At 31.3% G+C, this 24,442-nt stretch overlaps 1 protein-coding gene across 1 annotated transcript in view; it reads left to right on the top strand.

Annotated features, from left to right (window-relative positions):
- Window positions 1-2,956: 2,956 nt before the first annotated feature.
- Window positions 2,957-24,442, top strand: part of LOC124366884 (hemocytin-like) — a 184,518-nt gene continuing 163,032 nt past the window's right edge. The window contains 5 exon segments of the mRNA XM_046823484.1: window positions 2,957-3,105; window positions 10,851-10,931; window positions 12,036-12,128; window positions 14,821-14,876; window positions 16,874-16,934. Of these exon segments, the coding sequence (XP_046679440.1) occupies window positions 3,008-3,105; window positions 10,851-10,931; window positions 12,036-12,128; window positions 14,821-14,876; window positions 16,874-16,934 (389 nt within the window). The 5' untranslated portion in view covers window positions 2,957-3,007.

Below are 24,442 nucleotides of genomic sequence, written 5' to 3'. Positions count from 1 at the left end.
TCCCACCAACTCCAACGATCATCTTCCACAGTAGACTAGAGCTATTGAACTACTCTTGCACCCCATAATCTCCACATTTACAGCTAGAGATGTGCCGCTCCTGGATATCCATAAGGTTGCCCAGATTTAAGTTACATATAAGTTTTTATTGTGCTCGTGTGGGTTGAACTGGAAGGTATAAACCAACGAGAAGTGAACCCTCCTGGAGTATAGATTAATGTTTTAATGGAAATGAAGAACAGCTGAATACTTCCATACTAATTTCTACTAATTAGCTCCCTCAGTGAAATTTATGCTACAATTAGAAAGATATAATAAAAGGCTTAATTTCTTCAACTAAACTTTGGGTTAAATTTATGAATTAATTTAATTTAATTATTTATAAAAAAAAACTACCACCACCAGCCAAGCTAATTCTACCAGCCCATGTCACAAAAACATGTTTCACTAAAAAGTGTCCCTGCAATGCATTAATTCACAGGAAATTAAGTGTCCCATTGAAAAATTAAAATTATTCAAAATAAATTGATGTAATTAAACATAACTATAGCTGGATACCAAAGAGCATGGTTGGCAGTATTATAACTATTCACATAAATAAAAACCATACAGTAGTTGAAAGTATAAATAGTCAAGATAACAATGTTAATACAAAGAATTGTGTTTGTATAGAGTTTAGCTACAAATGCAACTGACATACTTTTAGCACAACAGTGATAAAAAGATACTGAGGCCAAAGAATCCTAATTACAGAAACTAATGTATATAAGCTAAAAATGAGCTGATTGTCCTATAGTGTCTGTACATTGGTGAAATGGGAGAAGGATTCAACACTAATTTTAAGAATCGTCAACGTAACCCTAAAATAAACAAATATCTGTTGCGCAACACCTAATCAGTCATAGTCATTTGGTAGGTGAAATAGACAGTTTATCAGTAGTATACTTTTGTAATAAAAGTGTAATAATGAAATAACAAGTTATAAGAATATGAAATTATACATTTCAAAAGTCGTGAAATGTAGCTTTTAATTTATTTATTTATAATTTTATGGCCTACATTGGACCACTTTAGTCACTTTATATTTTCTAGTCTTTCTTCTTTTATCCACCCAATATTTCTTCATCCTTTCCGAGCGTAATTTCCTTTCCTCCTCCGGAACCACTCTTCCTATTCGTTGTTTGTTTCTTTTCAGCTGTAGTATAGAGTGTTTGTCATTTAATGTCTTTAATGTGTTTGTCTTGTGTTTTAAATCCTCTACTGTAATTTGTAACTCTCTCATATCTTCCCTTAATTCTGTGATCCATTTAATGTCACTTTTACTATACCACAGTTTTTCTACTATTTTCCTGCTAATTCTATTTTCAGGTGTTCTCAACAAATGCCCCAGGAATGATATTCGTTTCTTTTTAATTATACTTGTAATAGGTTCTATATTTTTGTAGACTGTTTCATTGGAAGCTAGTCTCCAAACTCCGTCTACTTGATAGTTTTTGTTTAAGCAAGTTCTGACTATTCTTCTCTCCATCTTAAGAACCTTATCTATTGCAATAGTATTTGTAGTAGCTTTTAATACTGAATTATAAGTTAAAATTCTGCTCTAAAATTATTTTCAACACCCTCCATATATCCTGTCTCTTTCCGATCTGATAAGGATGGTAAGCCGGGTAAGGAACGACCATTCTGCCCTTGCCGTGTTGTGCGTGGTGTTTGTGTCTGTCAAGAAATCTGCCACTGTTTATTACATTATCTGTGTTGTTCCTTTATTTATTGACTGTGTTGTGTTATATATGTTTTGTTATGTATTATATTTGAATTTATCAGGACAGAGTTTTCTGGTTAGTCAACAACTTCCATATGATTAACAGGCTAGTGATGATGACACAGTTGCATTGAAACATGTCCTATGCAAACAGTTAATAAGCTAAACAATGGTATGTAAGTAATCAAGTTAATTTCTACATATTTAAAGTAATATAGATCTCTAAATCAAAATTTTATTTGTTGATTCAATGTTGTGAGAATGGAGATTGACTACCTTGTAATTCTGTCCTTCTTAACATTGAATAGACTGACCTAGGGCTGATAAATTAGTGAATTCACTCACAGATTGTAATTTGAACATTTCCTATTTATATATTTCATGCTGTACTGTATTGTTGGGTATACAAATTGTAGGTTCAAGTTAGATGTTGAGTTCTGTAAACCAGAACCATAATAATTTATCACATATCTAGTTTTGATATCTTAAAGAAAATTTACATCTACATTCTATGGATCAAATTTTAATAGATAACAACTAATTAATGAGTAGCTAGAAATAAATGAGGAGAACTCCAAGAAGTTAATGGTTTTTGATCATCAGCTAATATATAATAGGTTTTCTCTATTTGAATTAGGTGCATAGCAATTAAATTATAAAACAAAACAACGATAAATGCAAGATTAAATAGCACACATCTCACTTAAATGTTGCTAAGAGTAGTATTGTTTGGAGATCCATTTATTTTTTTCACTGTTGTCTAAACAATGAATAAGTTAATTAGATAGAAGGTAGAAATACAAGACAACTGATTTTACTATGCCTACTTGAGAAAAGGTACCCGTAAAACCAAGAAAAAAATTTAAAATTGCCAATTACGTAGGTGCAGTTTCTTCACTGGTGTTCAAAGTTCAATTGGGTTTGTTGAATTTACATAAAAGTTGAGTATTTTATAAGTCTAGTGGTCAAAATAAGGGGTTTCTTTTTCTTTCTGCTCACTGCCTACAAAACAGAAAAGTAAGACTTTACTAAAAATTAGGACAATTATATTCTTATTCTTATTATTAGGACTTATATTCTTGGAAATAATTTTATTGAGACCATTAAAGAGTTGGCAAGTCTATTATATTTTCCCAGTGATAATGCGTTCCTGGTAAATGATAAGCAATCACCAACATCCTGTGGCAGAAGTGAGTTTGCAAGTGACCCAGCTGACATTGCTGGACCAGTCGTCTGTCCGGCACCATGTACCGGTACCATGCCGTGTGTGCCATCTTGGCTCTTGTGCCTGCTATCATCCTGGGCTTTGACCCCGGGGACCAGCAGCAGGAGGACTACGACAGGTCAGCAGTAGATACAAACAGTTTTTATGCTAATTTCCAACTTTATATTTCTCCTCTTGTCTACTTGTATTTCTTAATATCCTACAAATTTTGTAATTTAATTTAATCTTTTTTGTAAACTTGTAATATTTATAGAAAACTTATTACTCTTTGGAAAATTGTAATATATATATACAATGTTTCTTGTAAACATTGTAATGTTTATAGAAAACTTATTACTCTTTGGAAAATTGTAATATATATACATACACACACACACACACACACATATATATATATATATATATATATATAAAAACATACTAATAATTATATAATATTTTGGCATTTGCCGTTATAAAAAAAGGATTCTAAAAACTTAAATGAAAGTAACATATTCAAGTAGAATATAAAAAAAACATTTGTTTAAAAAATACAAAATTAACCTTTATTAAAAAATTGAAAACAAATACATTTTGTATAAACTAAAACAAACAAAGTATGGCACAATGAATTGATGAAGGCATGTTGGAATGACAGTTGAATTCAGCTATTAAGTATTGTTCTAATCTTTGAGATATTTGTTCTATTTCAATTGAAGATACTGTTTTAAGAGTTAAATGTTCTGGGGGAATATTATTCCACTAAATTTCTATGTTTTAATTTTGATATATATGGAATATAATATAATTAATGTGTGTTTATATATTACATTGTATTGCAATAGTCAATAATAATAATACCAACTTTTCACTCTATTTATCTTAAAAACTAAATCAATTCTCTCGACTTTCGGTACAATTCCAGGCAGGAATACATTCATGCACGTAAACATACAAAATTCGTGGGGTCAACTCCCAGGATTTTAACTGCCGCGAATATCAATCCCGAGTGTGCTCCATGGACTCACTAACTGCAAGAATATAGGCAGCTAGGGGGTTCAAGGGGTCCGGACCCTACAAATTTTCAATTACTTTTTTAGTAAACGATTATTATTATTTCAATAATTCATTATTACTGACATGTACTGCTGAAAGATCATTCTCAACAAAGAAACAGGCGAAGAACTTTTTAAGGAACAAATGGGGCCTTACTCTCTGTCCACTATGGGAAAATATTACTTGTCTGGACCCCCAAAATGTTTTCCTGGCTACGTTCTTGGCAAACTAAGTAAAAAGCACAAGACACCAGGTACTGTTTTAATCGGGTTTTGAATTGTTTGGATTGGTTTCTGAATTAAGTGTTTCAGGATGAGTGTCAATGAGTCTGATCCAGCTTTTGAAGGGAGGCGTATGTCACTGCCTCATGTAAATATATTCATTTTGATTTTGATTTTTGTCCAAAAGACTTGTGGGAGTAAATACCAACAGTATAAAGTTTTTGATAAATATTTACTATTGACAGATGCTATAAAAAGCATTCCTATGTAAATTCTGGTCTAAATGTTGTGTACAAAGTTGCATTCAGCAAAACTGCTAATACTGCTTTACTCACTCTCAGCATGCGTTTTCATGGTGTTTTTAAAGGATTGTCAGTCTATATAGAATCCCTTATACTATCCCAGTAGGTAAAATTATGCCTAATTAATATATAATCCTTGAGACAGTGGAAAATTATTGTTTATGAGAATTAACCAAAATTAGAGCTAATCAATTAAAATTATTGTTTTAATTTTTAGTACTGAATAAAATTTTTGTTAATGAGTTTTACTAGTACTAACTAACCTAAAGCTTATATTTCATGATGCATAAAATCTATGCTTTCTTATTATTGAAGAAATTAATAGCATTATGTATTTTAATTTTTGAATTAAATTGTATGTATCATATTTAATTTTTCACTTGTGTGCTTTTCAGAGGATATTCAAGTGTGTGTAACAAACCTTATGCAACAAAGTTTAAAACCAATCGAGAGTGATTTAGCATTTAGATATATTCTTAATCTAATGCTAAAATTTTTACTATTTTAACGTGCCAAAATACAAAGTACAACTAAGAAGTGCTAAAAAATTACACAAACATTCTTTCATTACATACAAGACACTGTATTTCAGCTACTTGAGAGTTCTGTAAAGTCAAAGTCTGTGTTGAGTGGGTTTCGTAGTGAACTATTGTGTTTTTCCTTGGAATAAAAAAAAGGAATAAAAAGTAATATTTAATAGAACAATTTTGTGCAGATGTGGTCTATGTAATTTTTATTTATTGATTAGCAAGAATAATTTTTCTGGAGGTATTTATAAATTAGATTTGCTTGGAAGAATCTCATCAATACCAGACATTCAGTGTAGTCTTTTTAATGGTTTCAGTTACATTTTACTAAAAATGAATATTTTATATCTTTGAGATAAACAAATTTAGAAGTATGCAGCTATGTTCCACTTTTTAAATAGGTTTAGGGGTTTGGATAGTGAAAATTTAATCAGAACGTTAAGAATATTTTCTCTAGAAATTTTGGGTCCTTTGGCAAAAAATGCAGTTTTTGAATAAAAATAAAAAAAAAACAAAAAGACATATTTTTTTGATTGTAGATAATTGTCAGCAACTAGATAAAAAGATAAAGTCACCTTACTTTTCCAAAGAGTTGGTCTTCACAGTTAGTTCAAGCTTATTTAATTTTTATTCGCTTGTCTGATGATTTAGTGCTTAAATGTGCTGAAGCTTAAAAACATAATCTGAGAAAAAAGTATTGTTTGTTAGTTTTAATTACAACAATACGAAGTAAAACTAAGAAGTGATAAAAAGTTACACAAACTTTCTTTCATTACATACAAGACACTGTATGCTACTTGAGAGTTCTGTAAAGTCAAAGTCTGTGTTGAGTGGGTTTCGTAGTGAACTATTGTGTTTTTCCTTGGAATAAAAAAAGGAATAAAAAGTAATATTTAATAGAACAATTTTGTGCAGATGTGGTCTATGTAATTTTTATTTATTGATTAGCATGAATAATTTTGTTGGAGGTATTTATAAATTAGATTTGCTTAGAAGAATCTCATCAATATCAGACATTCAGTGTAGTATTTTTAATGGTTTCAGTTACATTTTACTAGATAAAGATAAAGTCACCTTACTCTTCCAAAGAGTTGGTCTTCACAGTTAATTCAAGCTTATTTAATTTTTATTCGCTTGTCTGATGATTTAGTGCTTAAATGTGCTGAAGCTTAAAAACATAATCTGAGAAAAAAGTATTGTTTGTTAGTTTTAATTCCTAGAGCGATTGATTTCATGTGGAATTTGTTTTATTGTAGTTGTTTTAACTATTGATTGACATGTTACGGAAGAGACCCCTGTAATTTCTAGAGAGTTTCAGAATTTGTATTTGTACACATACACATTAAATTGATGCTGCAGAGCAGCAGTATCAGGAACAAAGTCACATTAAGTTAAAAATAATCTTAATCTAAAACTAAAATGTGATTTTAATATCTAAGTGAATACATTAAATTATTGTCAATATCTAAAACATAACAAATAGAATAAAATAAAATCAATATTACTCCAAACATGTGTAATTTAAAAACTCATTTGTACTATAATAGGCTTTTCTCAATAATAGTTGTAACATTTTTCTCAAAGTATTATTTTTGTAATGTTATGGTAATTTGTTATAAAATTTAATGCCTAAGTAAGTTGAACTATTTTCAAAGATGGATAGTCTATGATGAGGACATTGAAATGTCCTTTCTTTATAATATTATAATTATATGAAAGTGAAATAAAATGTTATGCAAATCTGTTCTATTTTTTAAACATATTAGTGTTTCATAAATAAATAAAGATGTTTGGGTTACTAAGTAAAATTTTGGAAAATAGGTTTGCAAGATGCTCGGAAAGAAGATTTTTTATTATTCTTACACATCTCTTTTGTAATTTAAAAACCTGATTTCACCCAACTTTCTACACATAATTAGACTGTACTGCTAAATTGACTGAATAAATGGACAGTATACTGTTCTACAAAACTCCGTTAAAGGACACTGTGATAAAACTTTTGCAATGATTTTTCTTGTTACTTACATTATTGTAAATTAAATTAAAGATAAAATCTGTAAATGCCAATTTTATAACTATAGTTGTAATTGAATATTGAAATAAAATACCAGTACCATAAAAACCTGTTGAAGGAGAAAAAAATATTAGATAGATTAGATTTTTTTTTGTATTTAGATAGGGCGCATGGATAGTTAATAAAAACATAGAAGTTGATATATATTACAAATTTGTATGAAGTACAACAAAATTAAAAGTACATTAAACCACTTAAAGATTATCAAATTGTTAGTAACTTCTTACAGAATAAAATATTCCAGATACAGCAATTTTTAATTAATATATTTCAAATTGTTTCAAATATATTACCATTGATGAAGTCTACATAATGGTGTAATAATGTACAGTAGTTGAATAATGAGGTGTAATACTCATTAGTGATTGACTCATTCCTGCCTCCCCACTCCTCATTGGTGACCTGGCTTCACTTACCTCTTGCCTATGCCCATTCTATTTCTTTCTTGGGTCTGTGGTCAAGCAGTAGAACATATACTATTTCAATTTAAGGCTTGAATGAAAGACGTCTTAAAATGAGTAGTAAAATCACTTGAAATGAGAGACGTCATTATTAATATTTGATGACAGATTTGAAGACAAATAAATATAATATAAATAAAAAGAATGGTCAGACCAGCTTGTAGTAGATTGTATAACTTTGTTGAATTTTTACAGTTTTAAGTTTAATACTACAATTTGGTAAACATAATTTTGTAGTAATAATTTTTATGTTGACATGAAAATATTTTGTTTGTTTTGGTTTCAACAAAATGTGAAAAGCACAGAGGTCATGGCTGATAACCATTAGAGAAGATGTATGTTTTCTTAAATGAAATAAGGTTAAAGACAGAAAAATGAATACATTTGCTATAAGGGCAAGTAATAAAAGTAAGGTAACTAAACATTGTTTTTAATTATATTTCACTCAAAGATTAGTCTTTTTTGAAGTTTAATGATAAATTTGTGATTTGAAACATGTTGGATTTGTAATTATCGAATGCATTGTACTCCCAGGCACCCTCACCAACTTTATAATAAAATAATTTTAATATTTTCATAATTGAATTTAAAAAAAACCCATATGGTTTACTTAAACTACATTTTTACTACACTAGTTTATATTTTCACAACATTCTGTGTAGGTTTGAATAATTTCTGTTATTATTTTTAGAGGCCATCCCTAAATTACATAACGCCTTAGGGGTGAGGGAGGGGGGATTTTGACACAGCTTTACATAACTATTGCACGTGAACAATTAAATACAGTGTCATCGAAAAATAATGCCTAGATTTAATAAAATTATAACATCAAAACCTTTCATGTTAAATGAGTAATTCTTTCACTGGACGATAACTGGTGAACGCAAGTTTTGTTTTTAGTTCGTCTGATTGTGACAAGCTGCGCAATCGTCAAGGTCAGCCGGCCACAGACGCGCCGCCGCTCAGTACGATGTTGACCGTGCAACAAAAAGCACAGTGCGTGATTTGGTACGCGGAGTCAAAGTCAATTGTCAGTGTACAGCGGCTCTTTCGGAGAACATATCCGGGTCAAACAGCACCTGATAACAAAGCTATCGTTCGATGGTTTAACCAGTTTAGGGAAACAGGGACCGTCGGCAAAAAATCTAGACCAGGCCGACCAAGAACATCAGAAGAGAATGTTGAGCGTATCCGGCAATCTTGTGTTAGGAGCCCAAAAAAATCCATTGCTCGACGAAGTCTTCAACTAAACATTCCAAAAACAACAATACAAAATGTACTGCACAAACGGCTAAGACTTCATGCGTATAAAATTCAGATAAAACAGCAAATAAAACCTACCGACCGCCCTAAACGAACTGAATTTGCAAGTTTTATGTTAAATGAAATTGATGATAATCCAAATTTTCTACAGAGAGTGTTGTTTAGTGATGAAGCTACGTTTCACATAAATGGATGTGTAAATCGTCACAATTGCTGTGTATGGGGATCGCAACAGCCAAACGAAATCCACGAGTATGTGCGTGATTCTCCCAAACTCAATGTGTGGTGCGCGTTATTTCATGACAAAGTTATTGGACCTTTCTTTTTTGTAGAAAAAACCATTACAGGCCTAGTTTACCTGGACATGCTTGAACTGTTTGTGTTCCCCCAATTAGACGATATCGAACAACAGATTGGACAGCGTTTTATGCAAGATGGGGCTCCACCTCACTACCATCGCGAGGTACGCGCTGCACTAAACGCACGCTTCCCAAACGGTTGGATTGGTAGAGCAGCCCCCATTTCATGGCCTCCTAGAAGTCCTGATCTTACCCCTTTGGATTTATTTTTCTGGGGGTACATAAAAAATATAGTTTACGCAGAAAAGATTCGGGATTTGGACCATCTTCGGGAGCGAATTTCTTAAGCAATCTTAACTGTTACGCCAGATATGATTGGACGCACGTGGCAGGAAGTTGACTACAGACTTGATATCTGCAGGGCAACGAACGGTGCTCACATTAAAACATACTAAGGTATGAAAAAAAAATTTATTTCTTACCGCACATTTTAAGACTACAACCTTTAAATTACCTTTAATAGTTTTTTTATGACAGTTATTTAAAATCTAGGCATTATTTTTCGATGACCCTGTATTTAAATTTGTTTACAAAGTTCACCCATTTCCACTCAAATATTTTAAAGTTAGTATTATATCCTCCAACCCCCCCCCCCCCAAAAGAAAGCAAACGGAACACAGCCTAAATCATCCATATAAACGCCACCTTAAATGACAAAGAGTTTAAATCTGTTTGTGTCAAGCGTTTTGGCAGAGTAGGCGTTTTGTATGCTTGAGCCAAATGTTGAGAGCAAAGATTAAACTTTGCGAATGTTGTTTCTGTTATAAATCCAAATATGCGATTTGGTAAAAAAGAATGACAAAGCGATCCGCCATGGTAGGAGACAGGAAGTGTGTTGCCTATGTCTGTACACGCGTGTACAAACAGGCGTGAGGTGCTGCAACTGGTGTAACAAGCAAGCATAGTCATATGTAAGTTATACATGTGAATTACGGTATAGTGTAACAGCACAGTGAGTGAGTGCTATGCCGAGCGATGCTGTATTGATTGTCTCGTTATGTTGAGGTTGAATTTAGATCTAAAAAATTGGCCAAAATTCAAACTCTGAGAAGAAACAGCAAGCAGTTTAAAATATGGACGGTTATAGAATGCTAGTTTCATATTAATACATCATGCTTACTTTGGAGTTTGAAATTGTCTTTATTATATTGTAATTTATAGAATAATATAAAAAGGGGGGAGCGTTGTTTGCGGTGTTCGTAATTTTTGAGGAAGTTTAATGTTAATGTTATCATTATAATATCTTTACAAAGGAAAATCTGAAAGTCTGATTTTATCATTACGTAGTCAATCATGGAGCTGCTTAGCAATTTAACCCCATTCAAAATTAATATATCCCAAAAAAGTCAATATATAGAGAGAATAAGGCTCATGTTTTTGTTATTCGTACTGATACTTTCTCTTGACCTCAGTAAAATATTGACATGCTCGTTTGGAAAGCCCCCAATCCATATCTGGAAAGTGGGAGTTTGTTCAGCAAGAAGTTTAAGCATAATCATACATAGATATAAGTTACATTACTTCAATCCTCTCCTAGTTGGTCTGGAAGCTGTTTCAGACAAACGTAATTTTATTGTCAACAGAAGTAAGATATAAAACACGTTTCTCTTTTCTCTTTCAGTTATGACGCATCTCAGCAGCAAATGATGGACTTATTTGCCCCCGAGGAATCACAGGTTCATGAAGTGATTCAACAGCCACAGTGAGTTTACTACATTACTTTCTTTCCCATTATACATTGTAAGGTAATACTAATACTGCAGCTCTATACTGAGTTGGGACCAAGTACTACCAATCTGTGTGCCGTGAGGTGTCTGTCGCCGGCAACGTGTTAATTGTTTATTTTTAGTGTTAATATATCTTTTGAACTCTACTGGTTCTACTAAATGTATCTCTATAATTGTGTGTACATGTAAGGATTGGCCTTAACAATTCGAGTGGGCCGATTATAGTGAAATTTGTCTTGTTTGTGTGCCAATGATCGCCAAATATAAATTTGTTCTATTTCTGAAAATATTATTATTACGTGCCTTACGTATTATATGGTACAAGATACACAATTCAGGTGTATCGCCAAAGACATAAATATAAACTAGCCTAACTAAAGCTAAAGTACATTTTGTATATCAATTTGCACTTACAACAGATAATATAATAAAAATAAAATAATAAGAAAAATTAAAATATGAAAAACAGGTGGGTGCAGTGAATTAGTTCCAGCTATCAAGCAAAAACTTTCCAAGGAGTACAGTAATATGCCTCCTTCACCAACTTATCCTTTACAGCCTTTAACATTTTGTCTTTGATTAAGACAAGCAATATTTTATTAATTTTTTTCAAACAAGGAGAAGTTATGGTGGGGATACTGAAATGTTGTATTATTCCTTGTATTAAAGTGGTGTGTGGAAGTAAACTCATTATACAAGGCAGGCCTATCAACAACTCTATACACGTATGACAAAACGTACTACTTCAATTGATTGGTTGCAGTACCTGGTTTGTTAATTTTTCTAATGTTTTAACTTTATGACTTCGTCAACATATATTCCTGTTGGTATCAACACCTCAAATTGTCTAAATAATGTTTGACAACTAGTTTGTTTATTTTTTTTGAGAAATTGTTCTAATTATACTCCTCTGTGCAACCAATATATTTTTACAGCCTTTTTGTGCACCCCAGACAACAATTCTGTTTCGTAAAACAGAATTGTTTACGATAAGTACATTAATCATTCTTAAGGTATCTAATATAGGATGAATGAAGTAAATGTTGGATGAAGGAATAATAGACGTATTTGTGTACCAGACATGGGTTGGGGCTGTCTATACCTGGTCTTGGACAAATTCTGCATCAAAATCCACCACGTGGCGTTCAGGCAGACCCAAGCTACTTTCAAAGGTAAGTTCATTTTCTCATCATTATTCATAATTGTTGGTCATTGACTTTTTTCATATTGAATCGTTTATATACCTTGCCATTTTAAGGTATTAATAGTACAATTTGAATAAGTTTTTTTTAGTACACTATATTCTGTTTCTTAGCAGTAGTGTAGGGGGAAGGTCAGGGAATATCGGTCAATGTACCCAGTCTGCTTCGTAGTGGCACAATGGTATTTTGATTTTTGAAATTTGGTCTAAAACAATGTTTTTTAGAAACAGATCTAGTAGTGCAATGATTATTGTATTGATATTCCAGTAGACCTGTTATGTGTGATTGATCAAAACATGATCATTGATTAATATTACAATAATGGATGAATTCATTTCAAACAACAGGTTTAATTTCAAATTAAATGATTTATAATTAGCCCAGTAGCCACAGGCAGATAATGAAGATTACGTATTATATAGTTATGATGGGTGATAAAGAGATTGGATTGTATTATTATAAGTTTGAGTTAAAACTTCCATCATGTAAATACTTTTCTTACTTTCAAAATTAAAAAAAAATTGACCTCTACACAATTGATCAAATTCTAAATGTCCTAGAATTTGAATTGCTCTCTTTTGAGTTTTTAAAATCTCTTTAATAAATCGTGAATCACCCCAGCAAACAATTCTATATCGCAATTCAGGTTAAAAATAGCCAAAATAATTTGTTTTAGCTGTACCTCAAATTTTATGAACAGCATGATATGCTGAATTTAGTTTTCCAATTAACTGACTGATTTGATTTTCCCACCTCAGATTATCATCCAATGTAACACCAGAAATTTAAAGTATTTTGTGGAAGTGAGTTTGTTTTTGTAAAAAGTTATTTCAAGTTGTCCTCTAAGGTTTTTAATAAAAAGTGAAAAATGGATATTTTTGAAATATTTACGTAAAGTTTGTTAGCCAATTAGAATTCAAATTAATGTTTTCATGTAATTTTTGAGATAGGCCAAGTTTCTTTTCAGATTTAATCAGACTTGTGTTGTCATCAGCAAAGAGAATTAATTTGTCATGTAAATTGAGCTGCTTAGTTGTCATTTATGAAAGTTAAAAATAACGTGGGGCCTAAAATGGATCCTTGGGGTACACCTGCCTCTAAATAGTGGAAAGGAGATAGGATACTTATGGACAAAGCCAGTACTGGTTGAACTATCTCTACTACCTGGCTGCGATTCCTCATAAAGCCACTAAACCGATTGAGAGCAACTCCTCTGTTACCATTGATGAGTAATCATCTTTTTGGGTATTCCCCTGTGTAGCACTAACTAGAGAAAACAAGAACAGAAACATGTTGTACTTCAAAGTTTTATCCGACTTTAAGTATCAGTCATAGATCTCAATTACACATGTTAACCAAAGTTTAGGTTGTATAAAGTAACATAGTATATAAAGAATCTTCTGAAGCATCTGAATGTTTCATTCTTCTATCTTAGCACATGTACAGAGCATCAGTGATGACAGACTAAAAGTTGAGTTTCTCTAGTAAGCTTAGCAGTAGGGTACTGCCAGTAAGGCAGTAGTGATCATTAGTTTGACAGTTCAGTGTTCAAAATGAAAAGTACCCAGAGAAAAAGAGTTACCAATTAACATTCGTCAATATTGAGTTAAAAAAATATTAATGTCCTTTGTGATAATTATGTGTTGTGAATTAAATTAATATCAAAAGAAGATGTGTGAATTACTCTATTGAAGAGTCTTTAAACATAAATTGTTACATATTAGTTTAATAAAGTTCCTTTTTACAAATTTAAAAAGCCTTTTTTTTATTTTTTAAATCTGCAAATTTACAAATTTAAAAAGTGGTGTTGGCGGACTTTATTTGAAGATATATAATATGTAACTGATTAATAGATCAACAAAAATATTTTAAAAATAAAATTATTTGCCTGAAATAAACTATTGTTATTATTTTAAATTTCTGACTTATTGTCTTCAATTAACTACTAGCTGATTCAATTATCTGTGATGAATATTCTTAATTGAACGCTAAATGTGTTCAAAATTTTGAAAATTATAATGCTGAGTTACATTAGAACTAATAATCAACGTGTGGCATTTAGATATTTTTTATCCAAACTAAACAACAGCAAAAGATTCTAAATCCAAATTGATTGACATTTAACAATCAGTTGTTGCGTGATCTAAATTAACAACATCCCTTTTATTTCAACTTTATCACCTAAAGTGAAAACTGTATGTTCTTAAACCTTATTTATTTAAAAGAACCAAATGAATACAGAAACAGCAGCTTTTACAAGTGAAACATTGGTGAAAGTTATGGAGAACTTTGAAGGACATTTGTTATGCTTACATGAGGAAGAACATCACCTTTTACTACTGATTTTCTGTACAAAACACTTTAATTTATCCTTTCCACTAAACTTTTTAAAACTGGTTAAGTTTTAGATTTCATATACACATACACATACGTATTATGTTAGCAATCTTAGTTCTGTGTAATCAAAGGTGATAACTCTTTACACACCATTTTGTACATTTTAAAAATAATACAATTAGAATATAGATTATATTCATGTCCATTATGTTTATAGTAGTTGTTTAACTATTTTGTGTTGGTGGTTGGTTGTTGTGGTTTTGGGTGCTATGACAGTGAATAAATCCAATAAACATTATTTTTTATTTCATGGTTTATTTTACAGTGGTGCTTTGGGCCATGCATTGGGAAGTCTGAGATCCTTGAAACATTTTACATTAGGTAAGTGCTAAGTAGGCTGTAGAGTAGGTATATAATTTGGAAAAACACAAAACAGTGAAGTTGTTCAGAAAGTAATGCCAATGAATTTTTTATGCAACTGTACATCGTGACTGTACCAATTATCCTATAAATAATTTTTAATTAATTTATCAAAGCTGCCTGCCCCGGAACCTTGAACATTGACTTCCATTAGTTCATAAGTTTTTTAATTTTTATTATGGGAAAACAATACAATACAAGATTTATTTCTGCCTATGATTATTATTTATATCTTCTTGTAGATTACCATCATGTGGATGTCTCCTTTGCAAAATGATTTTTCCAAGTCTATGACAAACATGTAAATTTATTGAAAATGTTTTGTTTATTTCTATTGAGTGTCTTGAATATTACTTTTCTCAGTTTCTTTAAATAAAAAAAATAAAAACAAGAACACTTAAAAAATATTCAAGTAGTCAGCAAGATGATTCCTATTGTGCATTAGACTATTAGACAGTAATTGTTGACTGATAAGGCAGAGGTTAGTTCGGTCAAAACAATCAGTTATCAACACTTCCTGAGATAGAGACAGGATCTGCGTGGCTTGCGGCTTGTGGCTTGCCGTGACAGGATATATTTGCAGCGGAAGTTGGTTCTTACCTACCTCTGCTTCTGTTGCGGTTAACTGAGACAGGAAAAGTGCAAAAGGAAGGTTAATTGTATGAAATATTAATACAAATTTTCTGTAAAGTCGTGCTCTTTCCTTAATTTTTAAATGAGGACAAATGGAAACTTCAGTGAAAGTTTATAGGGTATACTTCATTTTAAATATATTGTTTTAAAAAGAAGAATGGAAAAATAGAGGTCACTATGTTAAACCAGATAAAAATTGTATGCAACTAAAACTTTTGTTTCAGAGATTGCTATATGTTTATTTATTTTACTTTGCTATATAAGATATTTTAGATTCAACAAATCAAATTGTATCAGGATTAAGAAGCAGAAGGATGTATTGATTTTATTCATTTTTACTGGTATTTTATCAGTTACCTCATAACAATTTAAAATAGTAAACATTAAAAAAATGTAAAAAGTAATACTTTAGTTACTTTTATCAGATGTACTCCTCAATGAGATGAGTGAGCCAGACCATTTTCTCCAGCTTATGCAATTTGATATAGTATCTAGCTTTTATCTAATAATGTGCACTTTATAATGAACAGTTGTAATGTGAAACATAAATCTAATGACTGAATTACATCTAAAATGATGACCATGTTGATTGCTATATGCCTAGAGACAATACAGATTTTGATTTTCTTGAAGCTTATTAAATATCAGTTTTAAAAATTTGCAGTGTTTGATTCTGAATGCAGTTCTAATTATAACTGTTTATATGAATTTAAATGTTTAAATTATTCTTTTACAAACTTTTTCCATTTAAGAACTTATGAAACGACCTTGAGTTTTTTCTTATAAGAACAATGTTAAACCTTATTTACTTTTGCAAACCTTACTTTTGGTTGTAGTCTTATGAAAAATGTCACATTTGGAAGATCGTAAAATATGCATCTAAATGCTTTCTAGCTTTTCTTGTAAAGTTTAAACTAACCAATATAAATATTGAAAAAACTAAAAAAGTGATTAATGCATATGAATTATGTCTTTAAAATGAGACATTTCCCACAACACTACAAATAAAGTAAGGTGTAAGATTGTTTAACACATTCTTATGTGGCCCAAATTAAGATGGCTGCTACTACAGCTGGCTTAAGGACACTGGCTGTACCCTTATATATGTAAATAGTAACAACCTATATTAGTATGCCGGTAGATAAAGAGTTCATAACTTTGGAAATTTATAAAATGTACATGCACATAGAAAACATGAGTGTGTATTTTGCAATAACCCCAACATTGAATGTTCCTACCTTGAGTCACAAACATGCAATAAAATATGTAGGCAATTGTTGAAATCTGATTTGTTCAACATTGTAATCAATGGTTACGATGTACAGGAAGTTGCTCAACTCGTTTGACCTCTCCGATGAACTCTGCCCTCAAATGTTCTACTTACAGGTTTGTAAAGATCACTTAATTAATCAGATGACTAATAGTTACATACATACATAATTATAACTTCAAAGTGATGATGAGTTGTTAAGTGATAACACCATTTATCAAAACTAACCTCAAATAATTTGTATAAAATTATAATTTCTTATTGTTTTACTTTAAGTGATAACACTATTTATCAAAACTAACCTCAAATAATTTGTGTAACATTTTCTTATTGTTTTACTAAAGAGGTAATTAAAGAACTTTTGAATATATTTCTAACCATCAATTATTGCAATAATTGATAGTGCATGGTTGATTATTGATAACTTACTAAAAATCAATAATCTTGTTGCATTGCTTTCAAACTATACATGTGTTATATGCAAATACAGTGGAGTCCCCATATGAAGTATTCCGAAATAATAAATTTGTCAATATTGAATATATTTTTTAATCACTTTCAAAAGTAGGTAACACTCAATGTTTAAAATAATCCTCTTTTACAAATTACTTTGAATTAGTTTGCAAAAACAAATCTCAATGTAAAGAATTTTTTACAAATACAGAGGGAACATAAATCTCAATATTATGAATATGAAACCCCAAATATAGCAAATGCAATCTCTAATTAACAAACTTCTTAGACTTGGAACGTAGTTTTAATGTAATTGATCAAAAACTACAGAAACACGCCTCAATATGAAAAAATCTTCCCGCTTCTTATCCTCTCCTAACCATCAATCAGTCATGAGCCAGTGCTGCTGGTCAGTCATGTTATCTCTGATATGATGTTAACATCAGATACTATTACAGTTAACAGTGTTATCTATGTCGTATTTTTGTGAAATATTTGAGAGTGTGATGGTGGAGAAAACCTCGAGAAAATTTCTTTTAATAGAATTTAAGTTTAAAGTGTTGGAAGTTGTTTGACAAGACAATTTGAAAAAGAAGAAAGTAGACATTGCTAAGGAATTTAATATTACTCTGGCAACGCTATCCACAATCTTTAGAAATAAAAAGAAATAAGAGTTACGAAAACTGTTTGCAGGAATATTAAGCAAAACAAAAATTCTTAAGATTTGTTTGTAGTGAAAATTATCATTTGACCTCAATATAATAAAATGAATGGGAATGTGAATGTAATTAAAAGGTATTTAAGGTATTGGTTAGACTAATTAGTGTTAATGAATGAGTAAATGAGTACAGCTGTTATGTTTGGTATAAACAGCCCATTCTGTACTCATAGCTGTCTGTACTCATTTCCTCACTCATTATCACTATCTTTCATTACTTTTAATTACATTCACATTCAGACATAGCTTTTTTAATGCTGTCCTTAGTCCAAATAAACATAGATCAGTTATTAAAACTGTCTCAACTGGTAACAGAGTGTAGTGTGGGGGAGGTAATTAAAAGTAAACTGTTGTCATCCTTTCACATCTCGACACGCTGTTGTGTTGTGTAAAGATAGGCATGTGTAGCTTTAAGGTATTAGTGTGAACTATGTACCTTTTGTTATGAGATGATTTTTACGATTTTAACTACAAAACAAATCCATTTGGTGAAGTTATTTTTATACTGCATTCTGATAATGGAATGTTATCTCGTGTGCAAAAAAACCAACACCAGTTAATTTTTGCCCAGAAGTAAATCAATTGTTAGATTGTTAAATCGTTGAAAGTTTGGCACACATATGCTTCTCAGATTAAATAGTAATTCATGTCAAAAGAATTTTTATGAGCATCATACATCTATAGTTTTCATGTCACTGAGAAGAATTTTGTGGCATTATTAATTCAAAGTAAACAGTTACAATTCCATAGTTGAAATTGACGTCCAGAAGATTAATAAACTGAAGATTTGGCAAGTAGATATTTTAATGTGTCTGTTTGGACCATTATAACTGTAATACATTTTGATGGTTGGTGACTTTAATGCTCGTGTTGACTGGTGTGAGTGATTTACTCTTCCTTGGTTGTAGTTTGTGAATTATTTTAATGTTACTACTCCATTTACGTCATGAACTAAAATCAAGTTGATTTTTGCTTTGGCATTGCTGTACTGGTGGGGGAAGACAGATTTCATCCTCCTCTTGGGATCTGTATTCATGGCATCAGTTGGTTGAACCATTCATTCTTTTTTCAGTTTTACGGTTACTGAAAAAGAAATTATGAGAAAGGATTAGTAAGACGATAGGAGAGAAATGATAGAAACATCACTGGCACCCATAAAACTGACTCCACTGCCATGTACATATGTGAGAAGTGGATCAACTTCCTGAAACTCAACCTAGTGGTTAGCTTTCCATAAACTCATTCGGATACCTCAGTGACAATTTTCTTGAACAATTGGAATGAAAGACCTAAACAGTACCCTATTTTGGTGGAAAATTTTCATCACACAATGATATATACCAGAAATCCTCAACAGAAGCACAAGGAGAAGGATCAGTATAACGAAATCGTATGTGAGATATTTGTACATTCAAGACTTCAAAATCGGTATGGTTGCTCGGTCTACCCTCAGACACAGGAGTTGGCCTTGAAATGGCATGTTCGGGAGACTAAATGTATTTTAATTGGGCTGAACTATGGCATGTACGTAATCTAATCCTCTTATAGTCCCACAGCTCAGGAGTTATAAATATGGATGGTAATATACCTTTTACAATATTCCACATTTTAATCTGGTTTTTTTATTGTATCCTAATGAACGTTTATCTTCTTTCTAATATCCTCTTCTAAAATTGTATAAAAAATCCTTTATATATTTTTATCTTTTATATCTTATCTATTTATATCTGTTATATATTACCAGAACTTGGAAACTCACAATTTTTGTATGAGCTTCAGCATTCCTCATATATCTTGATTGAACAAAATTTAATTTAAACCTAGAATCTTTACTGGTTGAGACAGTATAATTTTTAGGTTATTTTCATTGTGTTGAAACTGTGACAGTAATTTGTAACCACTGCATTTCTGCAGACATAAATCAGGAAAGAAACATGAGTGCAGGAGTAGCCGTTATCTTCAAAAACCACTTTGGAAGACCTAAACCATCAGATTTTCTCAACAAACACTTAACCTGCCAGACTGTCAACAATGGTCCTACTGTGTATGGGTTGGTGACCAAAGACAAGTATTATAAGAAGCCATCAATGCAGGATTACAATCTAGCTTTCAACAGTCTAATTCAAGATTTTAAAAATAAACCACTTGAACAACTAATATGTTCCCCCATGGGGTGTACAAGAGATAAGATTTCAATTGATATTTTTTCAAAGAACTTGGTGCAATTTCAACAGATGACTGGAGCTAATGTTAATGTGGTTGTATATAATGAAAAACAAAAAAACTCACTATGGAATAAGAAGAGCTTTCCAGAATTTGTCAATGAGTTACGCTCATCTATTGCAAGTTACTATATTCAAACTTGTGTTCGAGTGATGCTTTGAGTCCGTCTTCTAATCAAGATTTTCCACTATCTAACCCTGAAGAATTGATGAGACCAGCTTAAGGGCAGCACCAGTCAGCGAGGGGAATAGTCTGATATCTGTCCCTGACAGCCCTACTACACACCCAGCCAGCAGCCACAAGTGCAGTACAGTGAAGAAAGTGTTACTGAAAGGTCAAAAAACTCTTTTTAGTAATGTAAGAGACTCTATCATAAATAAACACAAAAAATAAACCTGTTTTTTTAGAGAAAAATTTAAACCCCCTATAGATACTAAGCACTTTTGTTGTATTCCATCAAAATATAAGAGGACTTCAATCGTCTATAGAATCTCTCGAAATAACACTTGAAGAAATTAAACCTGACGTAGTTGTACTTTCAGAACATAAAATGGTTCAATCAAATTTGGAAAGATTAAAAATATCAAATTATAGAATAAATTCAAGTTTTGCCGCGTGAGAGATCTCGAGGTGGTGGTGTCATAATTTTGTCAAAAATACATATCAAATTTAAACCCATTGTCATTCATGAAATAAATCAACTTCTCTCTGAAACAATTTTCGAATGCTGTATGGTAGAATACAAAGGAATTCTTCCAATAAAAAATTCCAAATTATTAATTGTAGGTTTTTATAGAATCAATAATGAATCAGAACCAATATGAAAAACTCAATAAAATGTTTGAAATTTTTATTAAGAAAAAACTATAACATTGCTGTTTTTAGGAGACATAAATATTGATGTGATGGAAAAACAGCAGAAATGCTAGGGATCTCGATAATATGTTAACGGCTAATGGGATGAGGTATTTGGTGGATTTTCCCACTAGAATCACAGATAGATCAGAAAGTACGATAGACAATGTGTTTACGAATATTGAAAAGAAATATGTTTGTGTTTCAGGGTTGAATACCCAACTCTCAGATCATGATGGTCAGCTATTATTTATAAGTTCAGGTAGTAATATCTCTAAACCACCAATAGTAAAACTAGAATACTTAAGATTGTTTTCTGAAATAAATACTCATAGCTTCATACAATCATTAGAATGTGAATCGTGGATAGGGATGTATATGTCGGAACCTGACTGTAAATATGATATTTTCTATGATTTATTAATGTTTTACTTTAACTCTCATTTTCCAAGGAAGTTGTGTAGAAAACAAGGGAAAAATAAACCATGGATAACTTATGATCTGAAATTTAGAAAAACAAAAAATAATAGAATTTAGCCAGTTAATCAGAAATTCAAAAAATAAATGTATGTCTTCAGATTTAAGGAAGATAAATAAGTCTTATAGAAAAAAGGTTTACGAACATAAAAAGAATCATTTTTAATGAAAGGCTTAAAGTCTATACTAATGTAAGTAAGACTATTTGGGAAATTATTAACAATGAAGTCAGTAATAAAGAACCAAAAAATTAACAATATTAAGATAAAAGTAAATGGTCAAACCATTGACAATCCTTTGAAAGTTTGCGAAAATTTTAATAACTATTTCAGCAACATTGTAGAAAACAGAATTCTCCCAAAATTAAATTTTGATACATCTGACAAGCCCCTGTTTTACTGAAAATAGCCATGTTATTTAGTACAGAAAAATGTTTTCGATTGTAAGCCGATTGATGAGGAGGAAGTAGAAAAAAATAATTAACAATCTAAAAAACAAAAAAAGCAGTGGTTTCGATGAAATATCGATGAGTCTAATTAAGAAGGCAAAAAAACCATTAATTAAACCAATTACTCATCTTATCAATTCATCTTTTATTTTAGGTAAATTTCCATCAAAATTAAAAATGTCCAAAGTTATACCTTTTTACAAAAAAGGAGACAGAAGGAATGTTGAAAATTACAGGCCAGTATCACTCTTACCTTCCATTTCCTTCTTTTGGGCTTCATTTAAACAAATTGCATCATTCTTCTAGCGCTATTGGTTTTGTACGCCCTGGTGGTTCGTTCCAAGCAAGTACTAAATATGGAAAATATTGAGTCCGAGATTCAGGGAGCTAAAGACATTTTAGTAATGATATGTGGGACAAACGATGTAGCCCGAAATGAATCACAAGAAGCCTTAAACTGCATTTCAGACACTCTACAGCAATGCAAGGAGAAAAATGTAGTTCTGGTAGATTTGCCTAATAGATATGATCTTGCAAACTGGTCATGTGTCAATGAAGAAACAAGAAGGACCAACAGTGCCTTAAAGGATCTCATGTCAACACATAAAAATCTCAAAATTGTTGAAGCGAGCAGAGCTGAGAGGGAGATGCATACCCGGCAGGGCATGCATTTCAACACCAAAGGAAAACAATGGTTGGCTGAGCAGATCATTACAGCGATACAAGAGTTCAACCTGGAGCAACCCATAGCATCAGCGGGAGGCAGACAACTCAGCCCGAGATTGAGAGACCTGACGACCCAGGAGGGAAACGGTCAACCACCCCCACCAGGAACCAGCCCATAGAGGACGACACCTGCACTGCCAGGAAAGATTTTAGTTTTAGTTTTTAGTGATAGCAATTTAATTGGTAACTCTAGTTGTTTGTTAATACACTTAAATATTCAGGGAATTAAAAGCAAACTGGATGAACTTAACTTATTGCTTGCAGATTTGGGAGAAAAAATCTGTATAATATGCTTGAATGAACACTGGCTTTCAAAAGAAAATGTAAATTTATTGAATAATATTGAATTTTTTCAAATTAGCTGATTTTTATGTTAGAGAAAACTGTACTAGAGGAGGTTCGGCAATCTTGGTCAGAGAAAACTCTGGAATAAACTTTAAGGTCCGAAATGATTTAAAAATGTACAATGATAACTATTACTTTGAATGCTCCGTAATAGAACTTTTGGATTTAAAAACCCCAATAATTATAATATCTTTATACAGAACTCCGGATAATTGCACCCTTAATATTTTTCTTGAAAAACTTGGTGGCTTATTGGATAAATTCAGAAATAAAAAAAATGTCAATATTTTTAATAGCTACAGACTGCAACATCAATGTATTAAATAAAAAAGGAACCACAAACATTATATGAAATACTTAATTATAATGGCTTTAAAATAAATATTGTTGAGGTAACAAAGACCAGCAAGTTGAACATGTCTAGATAACATAATAACAAAAAAATAGGTTTAAGATTGATAATTTTTTCAGTTACGAATGTTGGCCTCTCTGACCACAATGCTATTATAACAACTTTGCCCATATTTGAAAATAGAAGTAGGGATAAATATGTTATTCAGAGAGATACACTAAAGAAGCTAGACATGACTTTATGATCAACGTTAAAAATACTGAATGGGAATTCAGCAATGCCAAAAAAGTGAATGAAAACTTTGATAGTTTCTTAAGAGAATTCCTTTTCATGTTTAATTGTTCTTTTCCACTTAAATCCGTCAAAATTAGAGGGAAGATTAGAGCAAAGTGGATAACAAAAGGGTTACAAATTTCAAGTAGAAATAAGAGAAAACTCCACAAACAAGCACAAGTTTCAAATGATGAAGAAATTAAAACCCATTATAAAATATATAATACAATTTTTAAAAAGGTTGTTAGAGAAGCTAAACGTAGAGCTAATGATTTTTATACATAGAACAATCTAACTGCAAGGGTTTAAAGCAGCCTGGCAAGTTATAAAACAGGAAATTGGTATAAACACAAAAAATCATGATGGAGTAAGAGAAATAGTGGTTAATGGGAAAGTAATTAGAGAACATAGTGAGATGGTTAATCATTTTAATGAATCTTATTTAAAGACTGTAGAAAACAATTGAATATAAAAAGCTCTCCGGTAAAAGCAGTGGGAAAATTACAAAAAGTTAACAGTACGTCTTTTCGTTTTTAAACCTGTTCAAGCGAAAGAAATTCATAAATTAATATCAACGTTGCCTAACAAGTGGTCTACTGGCTGGGACGAAATTCCCTCAATAAATTGTTAAAGACTGTAAGGAATATCTTGTGAAGCCAATAACAAATTTGGTTAATCAATCGTTAGGAACAGGTGTTTTTCCAGACAAGCTTAAATATTCAGTAGTGAAACCCATTTACAAAAAAGGTGAGAA

This window comes from Homalodisca vitripennis, chromosome 7, assembly GCF_021130785.1.
Source record: "Homalodisca vitripennis isolate AUS2020 chromosome 7, UT_GWSS_2.1, whole genome shotgun sequence".
Lineage (NCBI taxonomy): Eukaryota > Metazoa > Arthropoda > Insecta > Hemiptera > Cicadellidae > Homalodisca > Homalodisca vitripennis.
Note: the sequence above shows the minus strand (reverse complement) of the source record. Positions and strands in the feature narration are given on the sequence as shown.